The sequence below is a fragment of the Watersipora subatra genome, chromosome 7 (assembly GCF_963576615.1).
Source record: "Watersipora subatra chromosome 7, tzWatSuba1.1, whole genome shotgun sequence".
NCBI lineage: Eukaryota > Metazoa > Bryozoa > Gymnolaemata > Cheilostomatida > Watersiporidae > Watersipora > Watersipora subatra.
Window position 1 is genome coordinate 64,116,480 of NC_088714.1, and position 26,292 is coordinate 64,142,771.

General features: G+C 36.6%; 2 protein-coding genes across 3 annotated transcripts; one reads left to right on the top strand and one right to left on the bottom strand.

The window, feature by feature from the left end:
• Positions 1 to 5,127: 5,127 nt before the first annotated feature.
• Positions 5,128 to 12,293, bottom strand: LOC137399659 (tectonic-1-like). 2 transcript variants are annotated; one of them, XM_068085842.1, is made up of 5 exons: positions 12,258 to 12,293; positions 8,847 to 9,026; positions 7,263 to 8,029; positions 6,699 to 6,824; positions 5,128 to 6,290 (listed from the first exon to the last, which is right to left on the bottom strand). In XM_068085842.1, the coding sequence occupies exons 2-5, from the start codon at positions 8,914 to 8,916 to the stop codon at positions 5,388 to 5,390; spliced, it is 1,866 nt and encodes a 621-aa protein (XP_067941943.1). In that variant the 5' UTR covers positions 8,917 to 9,026; positions 12,258 to 12,293; the 3' UTR covers positions 5,128 to 5,387. The 2 variants fall into 2 exon arrangements, with proteins under 2 accessions (XP_067941943.1, XP_067941944.1); XM_068085843.1 differs by lacking the exon at positions 12,258 to 12,293 and adding an exon at positions 12,174 to 12,191.
• Positions 12,294 to 12,686: 393 nt separating this feature from the next.
• Positions 12,687 to 25,782, top strand: LOC137399300 (meiosis-specific nuclear structural protein 1-like). Its single transcript, XM_068085349.1, has 10 exons — positions 12,687 to 12,827; positions 13,663 to 13,878; positions 17,732 to 17,962; positions 20,443 to 20,538; positions 21,300 to 21,433; positions 21,965 to 22,150; positions 22,576 to 22,724; positions 23,057 to 23,169; positions 23,496 to 23,756; positions 25,252 to 25,782. The coding sequence occupies exons 1-10, from the start codon at positions 12,825 to 12,827 to the stop codon at positions 25,363 to 25,365; spliced, it is 1,503 nt and encodes a 500-aa protein (XP_067941450.1). The 5' UTR covers positions 12,687 to 12,824; the 3' UTR covers positions 25,366 to 25,782.
• Positions 25,783 to 26,292: the final 510 nt, after the last annotated feature.

The following is a 26,292-nucleotide window of genomic DNA, read 5'->3' on the forward strand; positions in this document are numbered from 1 at the left end:
CATTTATGATTCAAGCATGTTGCCCACTGATTACCATGTGGAGATTAAGATTTAACCCAGCTACTAGTGTGATAACATATGTTAGTAGTTGTTAGTAATGCTATAATACAATTTAGTAGTTTATAGTACTGTTTAGAGAGTTGTTGTTAGTACATGATGTACACATGTGCATGTTATATATCACAAGTATTGTTATGCATGTAAGTAAAATAGCCAAATCTGTGCATTTTTATAAGCATAGATTAAAAATTGTTAGCAGCTAACACTAATTAATATCAGTAATCAACAAATAATTAACCTAGATGATTTTTTTTAACAATTTAGTGGTAGATACACCTCTGTTCACATACAGCTCCATGAGTCAAACAGCTTTGTAGTATTGAGATTGAGTTGCGTTCTCATCCCTTTGGTCAACTTCCCCTGGCTTATATAAGGCTCAAAAGATCTCATAGCTATATTCACCCTTGTTGCCTCCTTATATAAATTGCTGATAAGAATGTAAAATGGCGGTGGGCGATTATGACAGAAATAGTAATTGTAACAACAAGAAGTAGTTTGCATTTGGCTATACAACTTGTTTTAGATGTGGGGTATTCAAGCATATGCAACATACATCATACTCTACTCTGTGATAAACTTACATGTATATTACAGTATTTCTGTTCACACTTTAACAATATTATAGTAAATGAAAAGTTACATGTACCTTGCATTTAGACGATGATGCCATCTCTCAACATCGTTGTTAGTATGAATGACTTTTATGAAATTGCTCCAAAAATCAGACACCGGACCTTATACGTAGACGTCTCATACATAGACGCTTTCTACATATTCACGGAGCTGTTGAAATTTAGCATCATATAATTGTGACTCAAGTGTCTAATGGCGGCTTGTATGTGTTTAGTTGACAAAAGCTTTAGAGCTAGAACTTTCTATAGTAAGTCATATGTTCCACTTCTCTGAACATATGCAGACGCCAGGCCTGCTGTCTGCATTTATTTATATATGCTCTGGCTTCAATGGAACCCATACCCTCTGGCTGATACATTCTCCAAAATTGTCTGGGCAGCTGACCAAAATGCTACAAATAACTGTTCATTTAATATTACTTTATAAAAACTATGCAAACAACAGAAACATGTATCATGGAACTGCATACATGTATATGTAGTTGTACAACATAATGTTGTACACCTACATTAATACATGTACATGTATATTATCAATTGGGTTAATCCATTTGTGCAGATGCATGCATATGCAAAGATATAATTTTGAATGAACGACGTCTAAACAAGTTGGATTAATCATATGGTTAAACTTATTAAAAAGTAAGTTATTACATTAGCTACAATGTCATGTTTGATCTTGACAATGAATTCTGGGTAGAATTAAATCCAAAAAAAGGTAGTTAAGAGTTGCGACTGCATTTTAATTGCGAAAAAGTTGTTTTATGCACAGTTAATCTGTTACAGAATTTTTATAATTATTTTTGCTCAACTCAATTTTTGTCAATGTTTATTGTAACTATTTTATGCATGTAAGTCTACTATGCCTTTTTCAAAACCTGTAACTATAGTTTTTACTCTTGATGCATTAGTCATTTTAGATGTCAGTGTTCGTCAGACCTACAAATTAAAAATCTACGAGTTGAAGCTGATGAGTGAAAATGGGATATGGGTGAAGTGTGGTGAATTTGATATTCGCTAAGTTATAGTGCAAATGCATGGTTGCGCAATCAATGTCAGATTAATTTTACAATGTTCAATATGTACCTGTAAGCAGAAAAGTTTACAAAAAGTGCAGTCTAGAATTATTAATAAAAGCCTTCCAATAATCCTTTACCGATATACCAGACATTAGAACAAAAGCTAATAGTACTTGGGCTTGGCCTTCATCTGCTTTTACAAATGTATATAAATGCTGAAATGGCTGTCGACATATTTTGAATGTTCCATCTGCAAACCGATGTTTGGCATCGAGTAATAATTTCAGCCGATCATTTGTGTCAAACAGAAGATGTATTGTTTATTACTGACTAGCCTCTAGCATTTGCTCCAAAAAGTTGTAAAATAAATATATTATATAGGCTAATTATTTTTTATTGGTTTTCTATTAAGAAACATTATATATTATTTATATGTAAATGGGCAAGAAATAACAAAGTTCAATATTATGCAGAAGATGTGTCTATTTGTTTGGTCAGTAAAATATGTATTAAAATATTATTATTGAATGTTAGTATCAGAATAATATGTCATTAATTTTTTATATATGGAAATGTATATTTAAGCTATATTGGCGTTTACAAAACATTGATTTGATTGAGCGGACTTGATTGGGGTGAGTTATCTTAGGGCGATGACTGGTTACCAGCCTAGACAGAGTTGAAGGAAATGTTGCGTCAGACTCAAATAAAACTGTCACTTTAGTAAAAAAAATTAAAAATGTTAAAAAAAATTATAATGTTAAACAATTTTGTTTGCAAAAATTAAAAAAGATAAACTCTATTTGACAAAGCAAATTAATCGATATCCGTATAAGGCTAAGCCTTAAAGATTTGAGAGGTATTGTCTACTCTTGCTTAACTCATTTACTTCTAAACTAAACTCGATTATCTTGCATCACTTAAAAACCAAGACCAGATTTGTCAAGTCCTCAACTCTTCCTCTCTGGTTGGACAGTGAAATTCTGAAAAATATGGAAAAGAGAGATAAACTTAAAAGTCAGCAGTTATGGAACGAATATAAAACACCGAGAAATTACACAACAAATCTAATATGTAAAAAGAAGAAACTTTATATTTCCAACTTAATTTCAGAGTCAAACGATAAACAAACCAGGAAGCTGTGGCAAGTTATGCGCAACACTAACAAAAACAACACTAATCCAGATATGTCATCAGAAATTGATACCCCTGAACGCTCGTTGGGTAATGCATTTAACAAACATTTTGTCAATATTTCTAGAAATTTAAATATCGAAAACGAACGCAGTTGGTCTCCTAATTTGCATAGCTATTCAAATGCTTCAGATACTATTCCGCCTATACATACAACCGATGTAGTAAACATACTGCATCACATTCGTTCAGACAAAGCTACAGGTATTGACAACATCTCAATTCGAATTCTTCGCATATCACTGCCATTCATAATCATCCCGCTCACAGATATCATTAATAGAGCTATTAATTAAGGAAGCAACTTTCCCTGAGCTATGGAAAACTGCGATAGTTACCCCACTATACAAGGGTGGTGATAAAAATAATTTATCTAATTATAGACCCATATCTGTACTTCCTATACTTTCTAAAATTTACGAAAGACATATACTTACTGCGCTTCAAATACACTTAGATAGCAACAAAACTATAAGCAGCTTACAGTCAGGATTTAGAAAAAACCACTCCTGTATCACTACCATTCATCATCTTTACTCCACTTGGTCAAACATGGTCAAAAACAAAAATACTTTAGTCATTATTTTTCTTGACTTTCAAAAAGCTTTTGACATGGTTAATCATAATATCCTCATTTCAAAACTTGCAAACATAGGAATAACTGGTAAATTTCTTGACACCATCAGGTCATATCTGAATGGACGACACCAATGCGTGAAAATAAAAAATATCTGCTCAGATGCTCTTCCTATAGCTACTGGTGTTCCACAAGGTTCAATTCTTGCACCCACACTGTTTCAATTTCTTATAACTGATTTACTTAAATTACCACTCCACAGCACACCTCATGCTTATGCTGACGATACCTCATTCTCTATATCCGAAACTGACCCTTCATGCCTCCAATCTAAAATAAATTCAGACCTAAGACTTATCCAACAATGGTGTGTGACAAATCAGATGCCTCTTAACATTTCGAAATCTCACTATATCTTAGTAAATCCATCATTGAATTTCCCTCTGACAATTTCTATATTCGACAGTACCCCAACAAGACAATCTACTTCTCAACTACTTGGCTTTATCATCAACGACTCTTTATCATGGCTAGACCACATCTCATTCATTTCAAAAATATCATCTAACCTACGTTTATTTTATAACATTCGTCATCTTATAAACTTTGGTACTGCCTGACTATATTACTAGAACTCTATCCATTCTTATCTTATATATGGCCTACATGTGTTCGGCCCTACAACACCTGTAAAATATGCCAACACACTATTTACTTCACAAAAAAGCTTTACGACTTATATGCAAAGACCTAAACATACCCCGTAAAAGCCATCACTCACCACCTACCAACTTAATAACAAGCACTCCTGGTGTTTTTCCCTTACCTAAGCTATCACATTACTTTACCTGCCTCACTTCTCATTCAATACTCCACGGTAACTGCCCTAAATATCTCAGCTATAGTTTTCAAACCGTAAACCATGGTTACAAAACCAGGACCAGATTTGAATTACGTAGTGCTATAAACCACAACAATAATATCAACAGTAACCTGCTAAATTCATTTAATAACCTCTGCATTCATTTAAGAACTCTTCCTCTGCAATCTTTTAAAACAAAACTCAAACTACACCTACTATCCTCTGACCAATAATACCATTCACCATATAGCCTTACCTACATGTATTTTAACATTTTTATATTACACCTCGTTTTATCTAGAAATTTGTTGTCATAGATATGCATACTATTTTCACAGAGCTATTACATGTTCACTTTTTGTTTAAACACTCATATCAATTCTCAAGCTAGCGTTTTACATATTTTATGCATTCACTTCCAACATTATTATATTAATTAGACTATTTACTAGTTTTTTAGTTAGACTATAGTTTCTTTACATTCTTTATTTTTTTGTTCGTACACTGCTTTTTAGTTAGTTTACTTGCTGTGGTACATTGTGGAAAACATTGTAAAATATGACTATTGATTACCACAATAAAGATTGCTCAAATATATATACCCTTCGCAAAAAAAGGGAGACAAATCCTACTAAAACAAAATACGTACTCAAAACTCACCCCGTATACATGTATCTTGTACAGTACTGTGATGGCAACAGTACAGTGATGATAATGTAAGTACATTACAGCCAAAGTTATATCAGATTTCTCTATTGAGTGTTCCTGTTTCTCAAGGCTATATGTAGCATCAGTCAGAGTATGGCTAAAGTGAGCAGACATGTGATAAACTGCTTGGTGCAGCAGTTAGTATTGTATCAAACAAATACAAATTTAAACAAGTTTTATCACTGATAATTCTCAAAAAAGACAATGTAAAACTACACAAATCCAATCCTTTTTAACTAACTTACAACTAGTGTACAGATATTAGCCTATTTTAAGGTTGATGAGTTACAATAGTAATCTCTTTCTGGCTGTTGAGTGGTTCTAGTCTTGTTTTTCTAAAGATAGCTAGCACATACGCTGATAACGATAATAGTCAGTTGGTAAAATGGAATATGAAAAGATGTGGAATCGCTAACATAGTAAGGATGGAAAAAATTTGGTGGCAGCTTAGACGATGTGACTGGCTTAGCCGCGATGGCTGCTTTGGCTGACTGACTGACATCCACAAACGCTACCGAGGTTACCATCTCTAAATTCTGCGTCTGTTGTATATTCTGATACCGACAGAATGGACCGAGACAGACGTAGTTCAAGTCCCTGTATTCTAAGAAAAGCTCGGCTCCAACTACCATAGCCTGTGGATTGCTGAGGGAGCCAACATTAGAGTAGTAGATTTCCAAGTGAGCCGAAATGCCGACACACACTTTGTCGGACATGCGATTGACTACAAAAACTGGAACCCAGTCGCCAGCTTTTAGAACACTGGAGTTACCAAATGACGCGATGTAGATGGCATTATCACTAGCAAGGGACCCGCTTGGTCCCAAGAGGGCTTCAAGGATGTCAGACTGGAGGTCCCTGCAAGAAGATACATCTGTATCTGAAAGCTTCCATGTGCATCCACTTCGAAAATTCTGTCCAAAAAGAACAGGCGTTCTGCGCAAACGGTCCGAGTTGCAGTCACCATCTGCACTCGCTGTGATCATTGTGAGGTATTGAGTTCGATCCCCATTCAAATCTATATAGTCATTCACTCGTCTTCCTGCCAGCAATGGCTTTCCAATGATATAACCTGGGTTCCCACTCCTTTGAAAAGTCGACGGCGTTGAACCGGCTGCGAGATAAGTAATCGAGTACTTTTGTTCGACAGCAGTGAGATCTCCGCTCAAGTCGCTGATTGTTATGTGCGCGCTCACGCTGACCAAAACTCCCGCTTCATGTTGTACTGTGAAGGCTACCTGTAAGCAGAAGTCAGCAAAGTAATAGACAGAAGAGAATAATCCTTGTATGTTATTAAATTTTGTCTGACATTCCTGCGTCACCAGAAAATCCAGTAAACCTTATACCAAGCACCAACACCTTGCTAATTCATATTATAGAACAGCGTTATGCAAAAAGAGCTTGTTTTCAATACATACAATTTTATTTTATTATTCTTTATTTGACGTCTCATGGTCTAATTTGCTTTGAATGACCTTGACCTGTGTAAATAAAAGTCATACACATCTAAAACAATTAGCGGTAATTGGTGCTTTAGGATAGATGTACAGTTCTCATTAAAATAAACAAAGCTCACAACCAAACCCAAAGCTATACTGTCGGCATCCAATGATTTATAAAAGAAAAGCTGTTAGAAGGATGCACACCTCTGTCACAACTCCAGTGCACCGCTGCTGATCTGTATTGTAGAACGGAGGCTGTGTGTCCCCAGTGATGTTTATCGGTAAGCGGTCAGCTGCTGATGCCCCAGCGTCGGGTCTCTTCTTGACTTCCTGAATAAAAACAGAGAAAACATTTTATATCACTCACATCAACTGCCTAAAAAATGATAGTACAAACTTGCTGCAAAGACGAAAGGAACTTACTTGCTTTGTTGAAGCCAAATAATTATCAAAAATAATAATTATTTTTTAAAAGTTGAAGTAGCAAATAGGGGAAAAGTTTGTGGCTCGCTTCACCAAAGCCATTTCTCAAAATCCCCACATTAAAACAGGAATTTTTAACTGTTTATTTTCAATTAAGATATCAATTGCAGCTTCTGTCAAATTTTTACATGCAGAAAAATTAGCAACACTACAGATCAAATAAAACTTGAAGGTTCAGTTGCCACAATTGTAAGCTGATACAGTTTCAAGTAAAAGACATTGCTTAGGGAGAAATCAAATTTTGAACCCATCAGTAAGAGCTGTGTGACTAGCAGGCCAACTAACCATGTCACTCAGTTGGGCAGCCAGTGTGTGCGCGTGGAGACTAATATCAACCTCACACTCAATCCTCAGTGGCTTTATGAGATTCCGCAAACAGGAGCTCGAATAATCGTGCAAAAACTTTGCTGGATTTCGGTCAATGCAAGAGTTCGTAACTCCAAGTTTGGTTGGGACATAAAAGATACCGACGCTTAACTGCGTCAATGTAATGATAGTGTCTCCACTCTTGTAGTTGGCAAGAGTGGTACGAGGGCTGGGTAACTCGTACTGATAGCTGTATCGATAGCCTGTGTAGGCGCTTTCGAAACTGTGAAATGATTCATTCGTTTTAAGAAGCTCTATTGGGTTATAATAATGTCTTGAAGCATTTAGTTCTCTCCAAATGCAAAAAGCAAATGGATTCCGAACGGTCGTCGTAGTAACGGAAAAATCATTAAACACTTTAGTTTCATAGCTGCAGAGGTTGGAGAAAACAGCAACAGCATCCGCTTCATCGTCACAAGCAGAAAAAACTAGGCGGTTCATTGCCGAGCATTCATCATCACAACAGCAATTGATGTCACAAATGGATGGTGTGAGGTCACATGTGCAAACGGCCAGGTCGGTATACAGAGGAATCGGGTTGGCTTCGAGGTTGGCACTAGAGAGCGGAGACACAACTGGAAGAGTGTTGACAACACCTGGTGATGACGCGCTAGAGGCAGTAGATGATGCAGTAGTTGTATTGCTCGGAGGCAAGGTAGATGTCACGTTGCTAGTTGAATTCACACCTGCAAAAAGAGAAGTCATGCGGTTATTTTCAAGGTTGGCATGACCAATTTTTGATGTTTCACATAAGCGTTTAGTGTTTACCAAACTTGACCAATCACAAGCCTCACTTGGCTGTGATTGGCCTGTTTTATTTTATGCTCTATAAACAGTTCAAAATGCACATAGAATGAGCTTAAAATTATTCAAGTGAAAATTCATATTAGTAATGAAGATTATTGGCTGAGTCAATCGGTAGATATTTGGGAGTTGAACAGTATTGGCTGAGTCAATCAGTAAATATTCGGGAGCTGAACAGTATTGGCTGAGTCAATCGGTACATATTCGGGAGCTGAACAGTATTGGCTGAGTCAATCGGTAGATACTCGGGGGCAGGTAACAAATCACATTGAACTTTGCAGCATATCTGTGGCTAAGCAGTAGCAAAACCATTCTACTTGACTTGGATCTGACGCCGCACAAGTCTAATCTAAACAAAAATCAATTCATAGATTTCTATTTCTTGACCCTTGCCCTACGCATTGTGATTTTTATTATCTTTCCAGGTTTTTTAACAAATTTAAACTCAAACAAAAAGATGCTACTTGTGTAAAAGTCTGGCTTTTCTAGAGCTAATCTAGTTACATTTGTGTATTTAAATAAGAACTGCTTATCTCTGTTTTCATTATTAAATTATTATGCTATGGAAACTAAAAACACAATGACTAGCCAAGCCAGTACTTCTCAAAAACACTTCTTGTTTGTTAGACTCTGAAAAGTTCAGCAAAGCAAAGATTCTTAGTAATAGATAATGAGCTAAAAATGCATCATTTTACTCACCCCCTGAGAGAGTTTGTGTAGAGAGGGTAGAAACCAGGCTAAGTAAAAATGGTAAAAAGGCCAGCTCCATGGTAGACCTGCAGCCACTATGCTGTCAATGCTACAAGCTTTCTGTCGACATCTGGCAGGTGGAAACAGTGAAGGAAGGTAATAGAACTGCTAGTGAAACGAGTTACCCACCTACAAAAGTCACAGAATTGTCTCTAATCTGCTATATGCATGCATATATATCGTTTCAACACTATTGAATCTGAAGAATAATTGCTTATTTCAACGAACTTGTGACACAGGTAGATTTTGTGCCTTCTATTGTAGTTTCAAGAATAAACCAAGGTATTCTATAAATGGCACCTACAAGTATTTGCTTTCTATATTGTTTAGATGCCTGGCCTGTTTGTTGAACTCGCAGGTGCATTTGGCTACGATTTTAGGTAAGCTTACACTTTCTGACTACTTGGATTAGATACTAAGCCTAGATTACTTCACTTAGTGAATAAGTGATGTATTTCGCCATCTCTTGGAATAAAAAGTCACGATTTTACCTATTTTAGTAAAAATGTACTTTTATCACACTTAAAACAAAACCAAAAGAACCCCTACTTTTTCGAATATATTCAAAACCACTTCCATTTGTCAGCTCTAGACCCATGTACAAAGCAGTATACTGGTGCATGATAGTAATAAAACAATGCAATCAACAATTGTTTTAACACTACAAAATAATCAGGTGTTAATGTCGTTAGTATGGAAATTTACAAGCAGTGTCCAGATGTCAATAAAATCACTTGAATTAGACTAGAATGTTTGGGGCTGAGCTGTTGTATGATGAAATTTGTGGGACTCAGGCTACATTTACGTCTGAGGTCATGGCAGTCGGAGAAGCCACGGCAGTTACGATTATGTCGTATAAAAGTGAGTAGAAAAAAGGTGAGAATTTAAGGAGGAAGGAAGGTGTATAATAGATTTTTTGTGACGGTACAAGTGATGGAGTTCAGTTATACAAAGCTGGTTTTGGTTAACTAAGTGATGGCTCATGGAAGAGATTCGTAGAGATGAATTTGTGTATAGTGCAGTTTACAGAAGTTATGAAGGTGGTAATAGACGACCAATTATGAGAGGCAGAGTTAAGGTAGTGCCGTTCCTGACCGCTATCGGACATAGTGGTAGAGAAGTGTTGACAGGTGTAAGGTTTGATGCAGATAGTGAAAATTCTACTTATGAAGAGGATGTGGAGATTTTGTGAGGATATTATGGTAGACAGGCTAGAATGTTCATGTAGGGACAAGTTCCTGACAGTTAGACAGGCAGTTGGTAAAAGTGATAAATAGTTTTTGCAAGGAATTGAAAGTTTGTGTAAGATATGAAGAGGTTGCTAATCTATATATATATTTCTCAAAGTATGTCTGTCCGTGGATCTGTCATTCCGGCTATATCACACACTGATTATTTTACCAATGCGGCAACCCGTTACAATGCCCCTGTTAAGAAATATTTTTCGTAGGTTCGATTACTATATCTGGGGTCAAAGCCAATTTTTCACATGGAGACAATTATAATGTCTCCGTATCATCTTATTTAAAGTTTTGATGGATAACTTCTGGTGGAACAGTAACCTTTTTTATGCACACATACTTCTATGCAAGAATTGTTATTATTAATTCTACATATTCAGGACTTTTATTTTGTTTTCTCAGTTCGTATTAATTGTATCATTACCGAATTATCTTTTATTGTAATCGTAGCAAAACCGACTTAATTTAGCTATTACTTGCTAATTATTTCTCATTTACATCTAAACATTTTTGTAGTCATTTTATTTAATTTATTCGACCTGCACAAAACATTTTCCTCATGATATGAAGTTTAAGAGTTAGAATGACAAATGTTGTTATATGTTAAATACAAATCAATTTTCTGACCAAAGACTTTCTTATTACCTGGGCGACGCCGGGTAGTACAGCTAGTAATACTTATAGAGTAAGATTTTCTCTAATCGTGTAAGTTAATGGTTTTACAGATGGAGAAGTGAGAAGGCTTGATGAAGAATGCTGATTCGACATGGAATATGTTGGATGAAGTATTGAGGGCTAGTGAGATAGCAAATAATTCCGACAGGATCTTGAGAGCAGAGAGTAGTGGAGGTGACTTGAGAAGTGAGAATAAAGAGGTAGTGAATATATGAAAGGAAGGCAGTCATGCGCAGTACCCTAGAAATAGTGATAGAAGGTATGATTCGAGAGATTTCGAACGTATTTTTCTAGAGATAGTCCTAGAGCCAGTGGAAAGTATTTTGGAGATAGCAGTGGTGAGCTTGATGTTAGTAGGTATGAGGCATCGAGTCGAGACTATAGTAAAGACACGGACAGTAGAAGGTGTAGAGACAATAGCATGGAAATGTATGTCTCTAGATATGAAGTAGCTAGTAGAAAACGTAGTAGAGATAGAGTTTGCTACAAATGCAAGCATGGTGGTCAAAAAATGAAGAGTTGTCTCACCATTAAATCTTTTTTCTTGCTGGCAGCAAAGTCATTTATCCAGAGATTGTAGGGACAGTGTTAGAGAAATGAGTTATGACAAGCTGAGATAGCAGCAGCAGTAGGCAAGGAGGTAGTCGTAGCAGCGGTTATGAGAGGTATGGCAGTCCATCAAGATAGCAGTAGGAAGATGTATAGGAGCAGAAAACAGCACTTGTGATGTAAGGTATAAGTAGAGTAGATCCCAAGATTACAGTATGGATAGACATAGGAGTAGATGGAGCCCTAGTTATGAGAGAAACAGTCAGTATGGGAAAAGAGTTACAAATAAGTCTAAGGAGAAAGAGGTACAATAACTGTGGAAGTAGTAGAAATTCATTTTCTAGGAGCTGAAATGATAGTGAGGACAGTAGCAAGGGCTCAGTGCTGATGTTCAGTCAGTGTCTAGATGTCAATAAAATCATTAGAATTGGACTAGAATGTTTGGGCATTGGATGTTGTATGATGGGATTTGTAGAGCTCAGGCTACATCTACGTCTAAAATCACAGCAGGTGCAGGTAGCCACAGCAGTTACCATAAATGGATAAAGCCAAGGTATTACGTAGCATAAAAGCGAATAAAAGAGAACAGACAATCCTTCCTTACTACAACACGTGTGAGTACCTATCTTCATACAACACAGCAACCCGAAATCAATAACCAGTGATAACTAAAGCAAATTAATTTCGAATTAACTAAAAAAATATACTTAAAATTTACAAGATAAGAATTCAGCATACCACATTGTGAAAATGAAATATTTACAAAGCATCGGCGAAAATTCGTCAGTTCTCACCAAAACTCAATGCTTACCACAAACTAGTATTTTTTAGCTACAACAGAGTAGTATGTTGTATTAATGACAACAGCTGAATGTAGCTTTATCAAGTACACAACCTTTTCAAAAGGTACACAAAAGGGGTCAGGCAAATGTGTTTGGTAAGGCGACGAATGGCTAAGGGTTACCAATGATGCCAATATGTCTTTGTTTCCGTTTCCGTTCGAAAAATTGCTCAATGAAAGAGAACGTTAGACAAATCTTTAGGCGGCCTATTATTGGTCGATTTGTGCCAAATAAATTGTTATTGAAAAAGCAGTATTTTTTAATATTTATTAACCATGTAATTTTAACATTTACTAATTACAAATAAATAAATGTTCATTTTAAAATAACTATATTAATCACGAAATGCAATGTAATATTACTATATAGTAGCTAACTAATTGAATCATTATTAGTTGCTACCCCTTTATGGTCCCTAACAACTGGCAAGCAACACAATCCGAACGAAAACCACATTTTATTGGATATAGTAGTGAAGAATAAAATAGTTTGGCCGCCGATACTGAATTGGCACGTTTTTCCAGTTTACTACAATTCGTTGTCAACAATTAGAATCTCAAACGGCTACAACTATTGTCAATAATTTATTGAAGTGTCATAAGATCGAAGTATTAGCAAATATGGTAAGTTACAATTCGCCCGCATTTATATTTAAATAAATTTACTAATTTTTACCATTATTTTCAACATTGTCACGAATATAACATATAGTCGTGACATAGTAAGACACTACTGATAAATGCTGGCTAATGACTTTAATTTATGAGGCGCATCACTTGTTCCTGCTCTAATGTGTCCGAAAGAAGAAGAGTGAAAAAGAATAGAGAATGGTTTAGTTTGAATTTTTGTAGCTCTTGATTTATTTATCTACTACGTTAAATTGTTCGAGTAGTGTCTTTTGGGCTCCCAAGCTTTTATCTTTTGTAGCTTTTTGATTTTATCTAGCTAACCAACAAATTTTTGTTGTTGTTGTTGTCTCTGTAGGCAAAAAGTTAGGTTAGTAAGGAACGAGTTACGAGTAGACTAGTAAAAGTGTTCATGTAACAGTCTTTATTATTTTTGTTCAAATATAACATTCACCATACTCAATTGGCTTGACAGTTTTTTTACTTTTAATGTATCATATTTCCTTGGGTCTATGTTTTAATAAATGCTCTCTCTCTCTCTCACAAAGCCACTTTATAAGAGGATCGCAAAAGCTACAGGTTTATTTTCGTGCAATCAAAGAAGCTCGGCCCGAAGTTGTGAAAGTGTATTCTACTCCGTCTATGAGTGCCACTTTGTAATTGCATGTCAAAGCTTACAGAAAAACAGTGACTGCACATGTTAAAGTGCAGTTCTCTTCATAAGTTATTCTAAATGTGTTTACAAATTGTAATCTGTTCTAACTCTTCTGTTCTAACTCTTCAACCTTTTTCATGTGATTTTAATTTACATGACTGTTTAATTTGACTGCAGGCGATGTTACGGAGGACAGCAGCACAGACACAGCAAGCGATGCAGATGAGGAATAGGGAGTTAGAAGAAGACCGGCTAGCCTCTGTCAAAAAGTTGGAGCGAGAAGCACTGGTATCAAGAGTTCTTGAAGACGATGATAGGCTGGAGGAGAAGCGGCTAGCCAAACGAATGATGATGGAGCAACGTGAGAAGGAGATGGAAGACTCTATACTCAGGGTTAGTATATATGCAACTATGAGAACATGAGCTCTGATTAAATTATAGTAATCAGGACAAAGTGGAATTAAAAAAGGATGTATTTTCTGAAATCCTGTTCATCACTGTAATTCACTTTCTATATCCAGAACTTGTTATTTAATAAATATTTACAAAAAGCATTTAACAGTTAACTAACATTATGGCTTGGTTTGTGTCTAGCCAACGAGTTTAATTTCCATCATATTTAGAGAGGAATTTGCTTAAAACTGTTTTTTGGTTTATACTGATTTAAAACAAATACGTTAAAACTAATGCTGTAATTAAATAATATTCCTCATTACTCTTTGCTTGAGCTAGAACAGATATCGGATGTTATTAGTTTACTGATTTATAGGAATATATCATATGAATTATATTCATATGATATATAAACCTAGATTGGCCAATAATAGCTATTCCCATCGGTTGCCTTGTCAGACTTAAAAAGCATGACGTAACATCATTGTATTATACCTCATGCTTGACTGCACTGTTGTTAACAATGTAGCTAATGAGGAAAAGGTGACAAAATCACATTTATTTTCACATAAAAACCTTGGATACATAATCCAGTGAACCAAAGCGATTCTGTAATAATATCTGATAACCCCCATAGATTAAAACTATAAAAGTTATGAAATGTTGCACACAAATCATGAGCCATTAGGGCTTTATTTGCTACCCCCTCTCCTATCCCCCTTCTCTCTTTTCGCCTTCCCTCTTCTCCCAAGAAGAAATGGGAAGGGGAAAAAAGAGAAGAGGGAAAGGAGAGGAGGGGGCAAATAGCCCACTCACCGAAGAGCCAGACCCTGGCTAGGTAAATAAACTAATATCATGCTGAACTAAACATGGCTAAATATGATGAGTATGCAAGTATGTCTTAAGTCAAAAATGAGACAGAATGATTATTTTACAACTGGCTATGTATCTCGGTCACTAAAGCTGAAGTGTAAGGATTGTATCACTAGCATCGTGGATGTTACCAACTATGTCAACCGAGCAACGAATTCCCTAATCAAAGTTAAGAATCGTGGTGACTTGACTTTGTCTTCGCCTGTGGTGATTGAGGTTTGCAACCATAGTGAGAAAGCAATGAGAGTGTTGCTTAGTAGTGCTGGGTTGGTGAAAACTTTCCCAGGCTAGCACTAATTGCCACCATGGAGAAGTTGTTGAGGTTCAACATCATGCTATTGTTTAAGTGTAATCTTCATGCTAGTAGCCTAGCTCGTGAGATAGCAAAGAGATATATTTCAATTACGGCACAGTATGAAGCTAAGAATAGAGCTGGCACGTTTAGCTCGTCTGGTCTTGACCCACCGGGTCAGAGGTGCCCTGGTCAAGCCACCCGACCCTCAGGTCTTCTTATACAAAGACACATATAGGTTTATGGCTAAATGAGAGCGATTGTATATCGCTTTTTAAGTGCGATTGAAATAGAGCCGCGTATAGTCCTAGCGCGAAAGGACCAGGCGAAATAAAACAAGGTGAGTTCAGACTATATTTTTAGGTCTGTGACAATAGTCTTTGGACTATAGGTTTCACAACGTTTTTCGGCAAGAAATAATCAACATGTCGGTGGTCTGGGAGTTCATGAAGAAGCTGGTCAAGAAAGGGAAATGCCAAGTTATTTGTACAATATGCGAAGCAAGTTAAGTTACAAAGAAGGGTCCACCTCAATACTATTGAGGTATTTACAACAAAGGCATCCTGAGGAACTTAAAAGCGTGTCTAAGAACCTTCAATCCAGCAAATTTATTTTATTTTTAGTTTCTTTCACTAATACCAGAGGTTTTAGGGAAGTGATGGATTTTTGCTTTCCACTATGCTGGGTTATCCATTTCTATATTTGCAAAGCATTTCTTAACTAATCTCTTCTTGTTGATTATAATAGCAGTTGAAAATAAAATCTGTAATAAAAACATTAGCCAAATCATGCCAGTAATCTATCACCCATTGAATAGCATTGATCCACCAATGTTTAGCCATAAATTCTAAATTGCATCTATAAACCAAGCCACAAAATATAATGATTTTTGCAATAATGGGTTCTTTTATCTTAGGTTATTGATGTCACAACATTAGGCTGTAATAGAACTATCTCTTAATCTTAAATGAATAAAAACATCGCTCATGCTGACCCGGTCCAACTCGATCTTGGCCCTCATTGCTGACACTGAGTCTGGCCCGACCCTGCATTCCTTGCTCTCATTTCAGCTCTAGCTAAGAAAGCCACTGATTCCATTTCCCTGATCAGATCAAAGCTTCACAGGCTCATCATATTTAGTCATGTTTAGTTCAGCATGATATTAGTCTTTTACTTAGACAGGTCTGGCTTTTCGGGTGGGTGGGCTATTTGCCCACCCCCCTCTCCTTTCCCCCTTCTCTCTTTTCCCCTTCCCCTCTTCTTCTTGGGAGAAAGGGAAGGGGAAAAGAAAGAAGGGGGATAGGAGAGGGGGTGGCAAATAAAGCCCTGATGACTCATGATTTGTGTGCAACATTTCATAACTTTTATAGTTTTAATCTATGGTTGTTATCAGATATTATCACAGAACCGCTTTGGTTCACTAAATTATGTATCCAAGAAAGTTTTTATGTGAACATAAATGTGATTTTGTCACCTTCTCCTCATTAGCTCCATTGTAAACAACAGTGCAGTCAAGCATTAGGTACAATACAATGACGTAACGTCATGCTATTCAAGTCTGGCAGGCTTTTTCCCTATTGGCCAATCTAGGTTTATATATCTATGATTATATTACACAGCAAGTCTTCACCGATGGGGTCACTTAACACAACAATGGGGTCACTTAATGATGACATGTTAAATGTTGTGATACTTGTCAAAGATGTGTTTTTACTGAATGTATAGATATAACACATGTGCACTAGTCATGACATTGTTTTATACACGTACAACACCGGGTGTTAGACTAATACCTACTGCACTTGAAGCATTATAAAAAGACCTATGAAATATACAAATGCTAAATGAAAAGGAAAATGCCAAAAAAGTAAACAAAAAAAATAAGTTAAGATACATAACGTCTACCGCAATGTACTTTTCGGTAACCTAATATTGGTTTACATGGTTCTGCTCGTGCAAAAGCTAAAGGAATAAGTTGAAAACTAATGTAAAGTCCTTTGTAAAAGTTACCACTTATTGTTACAAAAGCTGATAGAGCGTAGAGAGAAAAAGTGAGGAAGTACAGTACAGTGCGAATAACCTGTAGGTACACAATGCCTGATACGAAGCGAAATGTTTATCAAAAGAATGTGTATGAAAATGAAAAGGTATATGCATAAAAAGAGGCTCGTAGTTGAGGGTTAAATTAGCCACTGAATTGCTTAATGACGTGGTCTTTGGAACGTAGCCCAATCCTTGAGCGAGGACAACTTATAACAATGTACAATATAACAGTATGCTATATATGCAGCCACATATAAATTTATATATGTATTTTTTATTAAATTGTATCAGATGTACATTCACATCAGCTTTATTTTAATACATTTCTACGTCGTAGAATGGTATGAAACTTGCATCTTGTAACCGTTGTACGCACAGACATTGAAATGCCTAACTGCAAGTATGACTTGTAGATTCAAGGTGGTGGTCTTTTCTTTGGTGGAAAAAATAGTAGGGTTTTTGTGAACTCCTGTAAACTTCCTGTAATGACTGTTCAATCTGATTGAGTACACTGATCCATCTTCTATCAAAAATTAAGTTCATTCAGACTTCCCTTGTTCACTTGTCACCATAGCTCTGTGTCCCTCTAGTAGCGACCACAGCTCTGTACCTCTCTGATAGCGTTGAAGTAATTTGTTTTTGTAGGCGCAGCGAGACAAGCAGATCCGGGAGCAGCAAGCTGAACAGGAAGAGAGACTGGCAGCTGAACTCTCACGAGTGAAACACGAGGAGACGCGTGACGAGAAGATGAGGCAGCACATTAGAGAGACAAGTCTGGAGCTGAGGGAACTAGAGGCTAAACTCAAGGCCGGTTACACAAATATGGAGAGACACGCGCAGATGGCGGAGAGGGAAGCTATCAAATATGATCAAATGGTATGGCACTAATTTCTACTCATAAATGTACAGACGTTTTTACTTGCACATATAAAAGCATTTAGTGGTGCTTCATGTTGGACCTGTTCTAGATAAGGTACAGTAGGCACTCCTACAAAATCCGTTCCAGAAATGTTTACATTGTAGGGATTTTACGTTATAAAAACAATAAAATACTTGTAAATTGCCTAATTCGCTCCACGATCTTTCCAAACCTACCCCTTAGGCCATGCAAAAAGGAAAAATTTGACTTATTTCGTTTAATTTGTGGGCTGTACCGTAGCTGCATTATTATTGGTTTGTGTTTACAACCTTTCCTCTTTTTCTGATCAATCTCACAGGGTTTATAGACCATGATTGCGTTAACTTTTTACAATAAGTTGATAGGAGTGCACATCTTTGACGTTCATTTACAATGATTTGTTTATTTTTCTAAACAGTCAAGTCTACTCTGCAAAGTAAATATAATGAAAATTATTTCAAATGTCTACAAGAAAGCAAAGCAACAAAATATTTTTACTATAAAAACCGGTACTACCGGTTTGTCATCTATCTGTATCCATGGGTCAAGGTTAGGATAGAAGAGAACTTTCCACGATGCTCTCATCACATGCAGATTTGTAGATCAACGCTCTAACACCTTCACCAATCGATCGCCTTTGTATTTATGAACAATTACGCAGTGATACTACTCTATGTTTTGTCGAAACATCTGACGATCTATCACAATGAACTAAAATGTCGCAAAAGTTGTGTATATAATAGCTGTAACGCCATATGCACGTCGTTCTTTTTTTTCGCAGATGCAGCGCGGTAAATTTACATGCAAATCGAATTTGAGAACTTACTCAACTTGACACTTTACGTTAGAGATATATATGAAATTTTGTACGTAGTAAGAAGCAAAGACTTCACATAAATTCTTTATGTTATCTGGAATTTACATTATGGGAGGTGTACATTATGGGAGCGTCTATTGTAGGTTCCTACAGTCCTACTGAAGGTTGACTAAAGCCGTGACACATGCCTCAATTTTGGCCATTTATATGTACAATAAAATTTGTACTTATCATTACTTTAACATTTGAACTTTCAGCATAATAAAATTGTGGCAAATATTCACTCTACACTCGAAGTAATTTTCAATGTATAACATTCTAAGCTACTCAAAATGTTGCAGTTTTCTACATTAGTACACATGTACTCAGTTCCGTTTCACATAGTTTGGTTCGACAGCTTTCAAGTTATGCTAGTCACTGTTTCATACCGTCGTATTTTGGTTTTAAGTTATGGTTTCTGAGAAGACTCGCGCGTGTACTAGTGGTGGGGAAAAGGAAAGAAGGCTACATTTTTAGAATTAAAACAATAAATTATAGAAAAGCCTGAGGGCAAATCTCCCGACCATTTATGTAATGTATCTATGGAAAGTGAAAGTGAACGTCATGCGATAAAAGAAAGCGAGACAAATTGTAGAGGCTGGCTTTCATAATTAAAAATAAAACATTTAATAATAAAAATGTAAATAAACTAAAGTTAACATACGCATCACGTCTCGTGTACTGTCAGTGTAAACCTCAATTCATCTCCATTTAACTAGAGGTGAAGTAGTAATAACAATCTGCTATTATTGATTGTTTTATTAATTCAGTTTTACTTATAAATTTGGTTATTGCTTCTAGCTTTTACATTCTTTTATATAATAATGTATTTTCTTTAATGTTATGTGCAATTACCTAAGGCTTTAATGTTATGTGCAATTACCTAAGGCTTTAATGTTATGTGCAATTACCTAAGGCATCCTCCATTAGGTTTTGTTGGGCTGTAGACAAAGCTGTGATAAGTGCAGTGTATTTTTACGGAGTGCCGTTTGTCCAACGTGTGAAGGTTTTTGACATATGAAAGAAATTTCGGAGGGAATGAATTAGCTTTAAATGTAGAGATTTGACCATATATATTGGCATATATATGAAATGTTTTTTTGCACAAGTATTCAAATGCATTAATACTCGTGGATTTTTCAGCGCTATTGTTTACTAGGGTTATGGTAAAGATTGGTTTGTCTGAAATACTTTGCCATCGTAGATTCCTCTTTCGACGTCACAAATTAACTAGACCAGTAATATGACTATAGCGTAGCCTGAAAATGTATTAAATTCTTTGGTAACTCGCTCAAGGGCTCACACTATCGTGTTTCTGCTGTATCAGTCATTTATGAGTTGCATTCTCACTGGCTGCTGCAAGAATGTACAAAAATGGCTGAAACTAATGATTTAATCGTTTTTTTTTCTTTTGTACTACCATCTTCCGTAAAGTTTTTATTATTTGTTACATCTTAAGATTATATACATGAGTTATCGTTATAAAAATGTATATGTTCATACTAATCGCTCACACGGTGCAAGTGTTTTGACTTGAGCCAGTATTGTATGCAAGAGGCTAGCTCCGGTATAACCAGGATATCCTACTTTCTTACTGCGCAGGCACGAGACGCTGAAATAGCTAAGATGATGAAAGCTGAGGCTGAGAGAGCCAAAGAGGCAGACATTATCAAAGAGAAGGAACAGTATCATGAGAGGGTAAGTCTGTCTGTTCGACTGTTCATTAACTTGCCATGCGTTAGTAGTTACTTTATGTTGTCAGTGCGGACCATCTCATCATGCCACTGTGCGTGAGCAATCCTTCTAAGAGTATGATGACTGCTTAGCTTACTACTAACTATGGCTCTGTGATCTTGGCTGGACATGTCTGAGCCCTGTGGCAAGAGAACCTCGACAACTGGAGGCATTCCTAGTTGCAGAGAGCAGTGGATGTCATTTTTGTCACCACCAGTGGCCTTTTATAGGATTGAACCCAACCTGTTGTTTGCAGAGCAAGTGTTCTAGACTTAAAAATAGATAAGTTGAACTAACATAGGTACTAGTAGTACTATCATAGTACTATGATAGGCCAAGGCTGCTCTCTAAAAGATGATCTACCTATATATTACGCTACTGTAAAATTAATGTTAAAGGATTTGTCTTACTAATAATTTTTTGTAGTGAGATGGTACTACTGATTGACTGTTCGTACTGTCACAGAGTTCACGTGACTAACTAGTAGTACTACAGTCAATCGGAGTGTTAGTAACTGACTGTGACGAATACTGCAGTTTAAAGTGCTAGTAAATGATGATGATACTACTGTAGGTTAGAGTACTTGTAGCTAACAGATAGTACTACTGTGGGTTAGAGTACTTGTAGCTAACAGATAGTACTACTGTGGGTTAGAGTACTTGTAGCTAACAGATAGTACTACTGTGGGTTAGAGTGCTCGTAACTAACTTATTGTACTTCTGCAGGTGAGGTACCAGCAGGAACTTGAGAGACAACTCGAGGAACAAGAGCTCAACAAGCAGAAGGCGTACGAGGAGTTCCTCAAGGAGAAGCTCATGATTGATGAGATTGTGAGAAAGATTTATGAGGAGGATGTGAGGTAAGCCCTTGCTCTGCAACTCAAAGATGTCATTCATTAACAGGTGGTTCAAGTGGCTTTAAGGTGTCAGAATTGTTAATCAAGGACTCGTAGTCAATGTGAGCTTGTTTACTATGTTGGTTATTATAACAATGTATAAGTCTTCTTGGCATAAATTTTCCATCTGAAATTCACTTTGTAACCTGCAATTAAACTACGGCAATAATTATAATTGCATTCTTAAATGCAAATGATAGCAATTTAACATTTGTACATGAAAACTGAAAATAGGATTTGTCTCTCTTGGTTTCATCTGTTGCACACATTATGCTTGCATCAATTTTGCTCCTAAAACATCTATGGTTTAAGCTGAGATAGCACTTAGATGCATCTTTGAACAAATTCTATTTAAAGGAGTTGTGCACCCTTAGTAGGGATGGATAGGTACCACTAACTACATTTTTCTGGTTCAGATAAAATCATTAGCCTATTTTATTGAGGCCAGTCACAAGGGGATGTAAGTACAATAGTAGTTTGTATTGTTTTACACAGAGAGCAGCAGTTGGCTATGGAGAAACAGCAGATGACTAAGAAGTACATCGAGGAGTTCAAGGTTGCTCAAGAAGAGTGGAAGAGGAAGGAAAGAGAGGCCATGGAGGAAGAAAACCGCAAAATTCTTGCATTTGCTAATGTACAGAAGGAGAGAGAGGATGCTCAGAAACAGGAGAAGCAAGCGAGGTGAGTGTGAAACAGTGTAATTCCTTGTTATGAGACAGTTTTGTCTTTTTGCACGTTGGCTGATGTTTGCAGAATTATATTGCCTACTCCTGATATAAATGTTTGTTTCTTTTTCACATTATGATTGTTTTATTTGATGACGACAGTTTGTTGAGATCATATTGGTTTGTTTAGAACTTTAGAGCTTGGATTTACTTGCATTCGCTCTGAACAATCTCTTGGGCATATCTGTTACTTTTTACCGCGGAATCTTAAACTCCCTAAAATGTTAAACTGACTAGTTTTAAGCGTACTCAAATAAATTTCATGGATTGGTTTGGGCTACTGTAAATATAAATATAGTTGGAGTTGTGTTCACTTATATCAACTCTTGGCTGAAGTGCCCTTTACTGTAAACAAATACCAAGCCTCTTGGTTTTTTGCAGAGAGGATGCGCTGGCGCGTGTTCAGGAGGCGCTAGGAGAGGAGATATACAAGGCCGAGAAGGAGAGAACAGAGATGGAGAGGGTGAGGGAAGAGCTGCATCTAGAGGAACAGGAAGAGGCAGCCCGACAGAAGGAGAAGGCAGAATTTGGTAGGTGGCATTGGGATTTTGCGGGAGGAGTTTATGTAGAAATGTTTTTATGGTTCTGCTTGGTAGAACACAACTCCCAAGGAATTATTCATTATGTTCTGGCATTCCTAGGACACAGAGCCTGTCTGCAGCAGCTCAACCTTTTGCATCGGTTGTGTTTTTTGTTCTTATGACTCTGTGATATTTGCTGATATCTTCAGATATTGCAAAAGGCAAGTTGGTGCTAGCACTGTTGCAAACCTAATGCACCCTCCATCTGTCATGCCCATGATTACTTCTTGTCATTCAGGTAATGTTAAAAAAGCCTCTTACAATGTTTCATTTGGTTACAGAGAGGAGAATAAGGGAGAGACTGGAACAGCAGGCAGTTTATGCCCAGCAGATGCAACTCAAAGCACAGAGAGTTGCAGCTGAGCGAGAGGAAGAGGAGCAGTTCAGACAGATGGTGCGGTCTATGTTCTTGGTCTACCTTTTATCTGATATACTTGCATTCGCTGTATCCACTCCTTATTACTGTATCCACTCCTTATTACTGTATCCACTTCTTATTACTGTATCCACTCCTTATTACTGTATCCACTCCTTATTACTGTATCCACTCTTTATTTTTGTATCCACTCTTTATTTCTGTATCCACTCATTATTTCTGTATTCACTTCTTATTACTGTACCCACTCCTTATTAATATACCCATGTCAATACTAGACATCTTTTTTAATACATTAATCTTCTTCTATGGCTGGTCATGCACTTGTTGACATCTCTCTGCAGATGCTTGCCAAGTTTGCCGAGGATGACAGGATTGAGCAGATGAATGCTCAGAAGCGTCGTATGAAACAACTCGAGCACAAGAGAGCTGTCGAGCAGCTGCTGGCCGATCGCAGAGCTCAATTTGCTGCTGAGAGGGAGAGAGAGATCGAGGAAAGAAGAGAGGCAGAGAGGCTAGAGGCATTCAGACGCGAGCTTATCGAGGAAGAAAGACAGAAACTGCTGCGCGAGCACGCTCAGAAACTTCTCGGTTATCTACCCAAGGTAACCTTTTCATTCGAGGCATTTAAGGTTTTGTTTGTAAGATTTCGTATGGATTAGCCATTATTGGAGAATTATTTCCAATAATATATTGCTGTCATATATTCTGAGTTTGTCCGTTTCTCAGTGTTTTGAGTCTTTTGGTTTCATTCAAAACAAGGGGATGCGAGGTTGCTCTTGGTAGTCATAGCGAGTATGGGTGATAAAAATGAATAGGGAAGAGCTGGGTTAAGTGATCCATTTACTAGTTTTTCTCGGTGCTATTTAATAGTTAGAGGTTACTCCATAGTTAGAGGCTATTCAATAGTTAGGGGTTATTATGGACTCTTCAATAGTTAGAGGCTATTATGGACTCTTCAATAGTTAGAGGCTATTATGGACTCTTCAATAGTTAGAGGCTATTATGGACTCTTCAATAGTTAGAGGCTATTATGGACTCTTCAATAGTTAGAGGCTATTATGGACTCTTCAATAGTTAGAGGCTATTATGGACTCTTCAATAGTTAGAGGCTATTATGGACTCTTCAATAGTTAAAGGCTATTATGGACTCTTCAATAGTTAGAGGCTATTATGGACTCTTCAATAAATAGAGGTTATCATGGACTCCATAGTAGTTTTAGATTATGTTTCTCTCGTAATCTCTATCATTCTGTTTAAAGTAACAAATATAGTTCATAGTAGGAGGCAGAGGCTGTAGGTCTCAGTATCAGTCAATAGTATCAGCGCATGGTAGCAAATGATGTTTAGGCTACTCACTATTGGCAAAAATCACTTTTATTCTGTGTTGCTATATATTTGACTCGGTCTGGTTAGTTTATACTATTTGTAGTGAATCCACTTTTGTCATTGATCTTGTAATGTGTCTGAACTATATTCAGAATTTTACATATCGTATGTAGAGTGCCATTTCCTGAGACAACCCGTTTACTGATTCAACAAATGCTAAATTACTTTCGCCAAAGAGCTCTTTACTGTTTTCTCATATAATTTTATTGGAGCAATCTAAAAGGAACTATAAACATCTATAACATCAGTTTGACCTCTTCAGGAAAATGCAGACAAATTTAGATTGGCACCGTTGTCTGCAAGGAGCAGCCCTTAAATTCAACAATAATTCTGCCTTTCTTTTATTGATATATTGTAATGTTATTATCAATGGTTATCTAAGGCTATGGAGTGTCATCTGAGTCAAACCTGCCTTTTTTATGTGATTTTTCTAAAAAATAAAGAAAGTCTGATAAAATGGAGTTTTCATTTCAACGTTAATATTTATAGGCTTAATATTTCAGCAAGTGACCAGTTTGATCATTACTCAGTTGTGTCTGAGTGACCAACTTTTCAGACCTTATGTTATGTGTATATAGAATTGGTCTTCTGGGTGTTTATGATCTACCTTATTCATTTCGGGATTGTCTTCTCACGTAAAGAATCTAAGCATGTTTAATTCCAGGCATTCTAAACATCTATTTTTGTTCAATATTCCTTCGTATCTTGCAGGGAGTTATCCGAGACAGCAAAGATCTCGACATGTTAGGATCCCAATTCAAAGATATGTACAAAAAGAGAGCTGTAGATCCATTTGATGAACAGGGTTGGGACGGCAAGCACTGAGACCCCGAATCTAAATTTCAAGTGCTCAAGTTATTATGGCTTCATGCTCAGCACAATCGATTCTTATCAGAATGTACATAGAGAATGCATGAAACTTTGTGGGAACAATAATAATGTTCGGAAGTTGCCTTTCCATTAAGATAATCACAGGGCTTTTATACATTATAGGATGACTTCTGTTATCAGTTCGTGCATTCTTTAAATTCTCTTTGTATATGTTTTGTCACATTGGCATTCCAATTAAATGACACTCTGAGTCAACTATTCTTGCAGGTCAATGTCCAGATAATCTGTTTTTACTATTTTCTCATTATTGACTATATTTATTACCTGAGCAAAAGAAATTTATTTAGTTTTCCGTCCAATTTTAATTGTCTCATAAATGGTGGATGTTGGAAATAAACTAGGAAAACATTATTTAATGTTAGTTAAACATGAGTATTTATTATAGCAACTATTTAATGTGTAATGTGTCACTTCCCTATTATCTGTGGTTTGCTATAAATTAGATAACCAAATAAGGCAAGAAAAAAAAACTCTGCCAAGGTCTTTTGGTGCAACCGCCAGTCTGTTATCATTCTTGTTATTATTAGCCAGTCATTATTCTTGCTTCAAGTTCAGGCCATACAAGGTTTTCTTTTTGTCAGTGCAATGTATAGTGGGATACATGTACCAGCAGATTCGTCAGAGTAGGCTTGCTCAGAAGCAAAGGCATTTGAAACATTGATCAATTGCCTTTATTAAATGGTATATTGACTATATTCTGAGAGCTCGAGCTGGAAATTGGGCTACCACGGCTAGTTAGCTTCAACTGACAAAACAGATATTTATCGCCGATTGTGTAGTGATCAGCGTATACAACGGGTTGTCCTATTTTCACAAAACAATTTGAAATTGTCAACGCATTTTGCTCGCTTTACTTGTTTC

What these genes read in the sequence shown, in the direction of transcription:
- LOC137399659 (XM_068085842.1), bottom strand. Translation starts at nt 8,916, where the DNA reads ATGGAGCTGGCCTTTTTACCATTTTTACTTAGCCTGGTTTCTACCCTC. An exon ending in TACACAAACTCTCTCAGGGG is followed by an intron (nt 8,030 to 8,846) that starts GTGAGTAAAATG and finishes CTCTTTTTGCAG; the next exon opens with GTGTGAATTCAACTAGCAAC. An exon ending in GCACTGGAGTTGTGACAGAG is followed by an intron (nt 6,291 to 6,698) that starts GTGTGCATCCTT and finishes TTCTGCTTACAG; the next exon opens with GTAGCCTTCACAGTACAACA.
- LOC137399300 (XM_068085349.1), top strand. An exon ending in CTATCAAATATGATCAAATG is followed by an intron (nt 17,963 to 20,442) that starts GTATGGCACTAA and finishes CTTACTGCGCAG; the next exon opens with GCACGAGACGCTGAAATAGC. An exon ending in TTCTCGGTTATCTACCCAAG is followed by an intron (nt 23,757 to 25,251) that starts GTAACCTTTTCA and finishes CGTATCTTGCAG; the next exon opens with GGAGTTATCCGAGACAGCAA.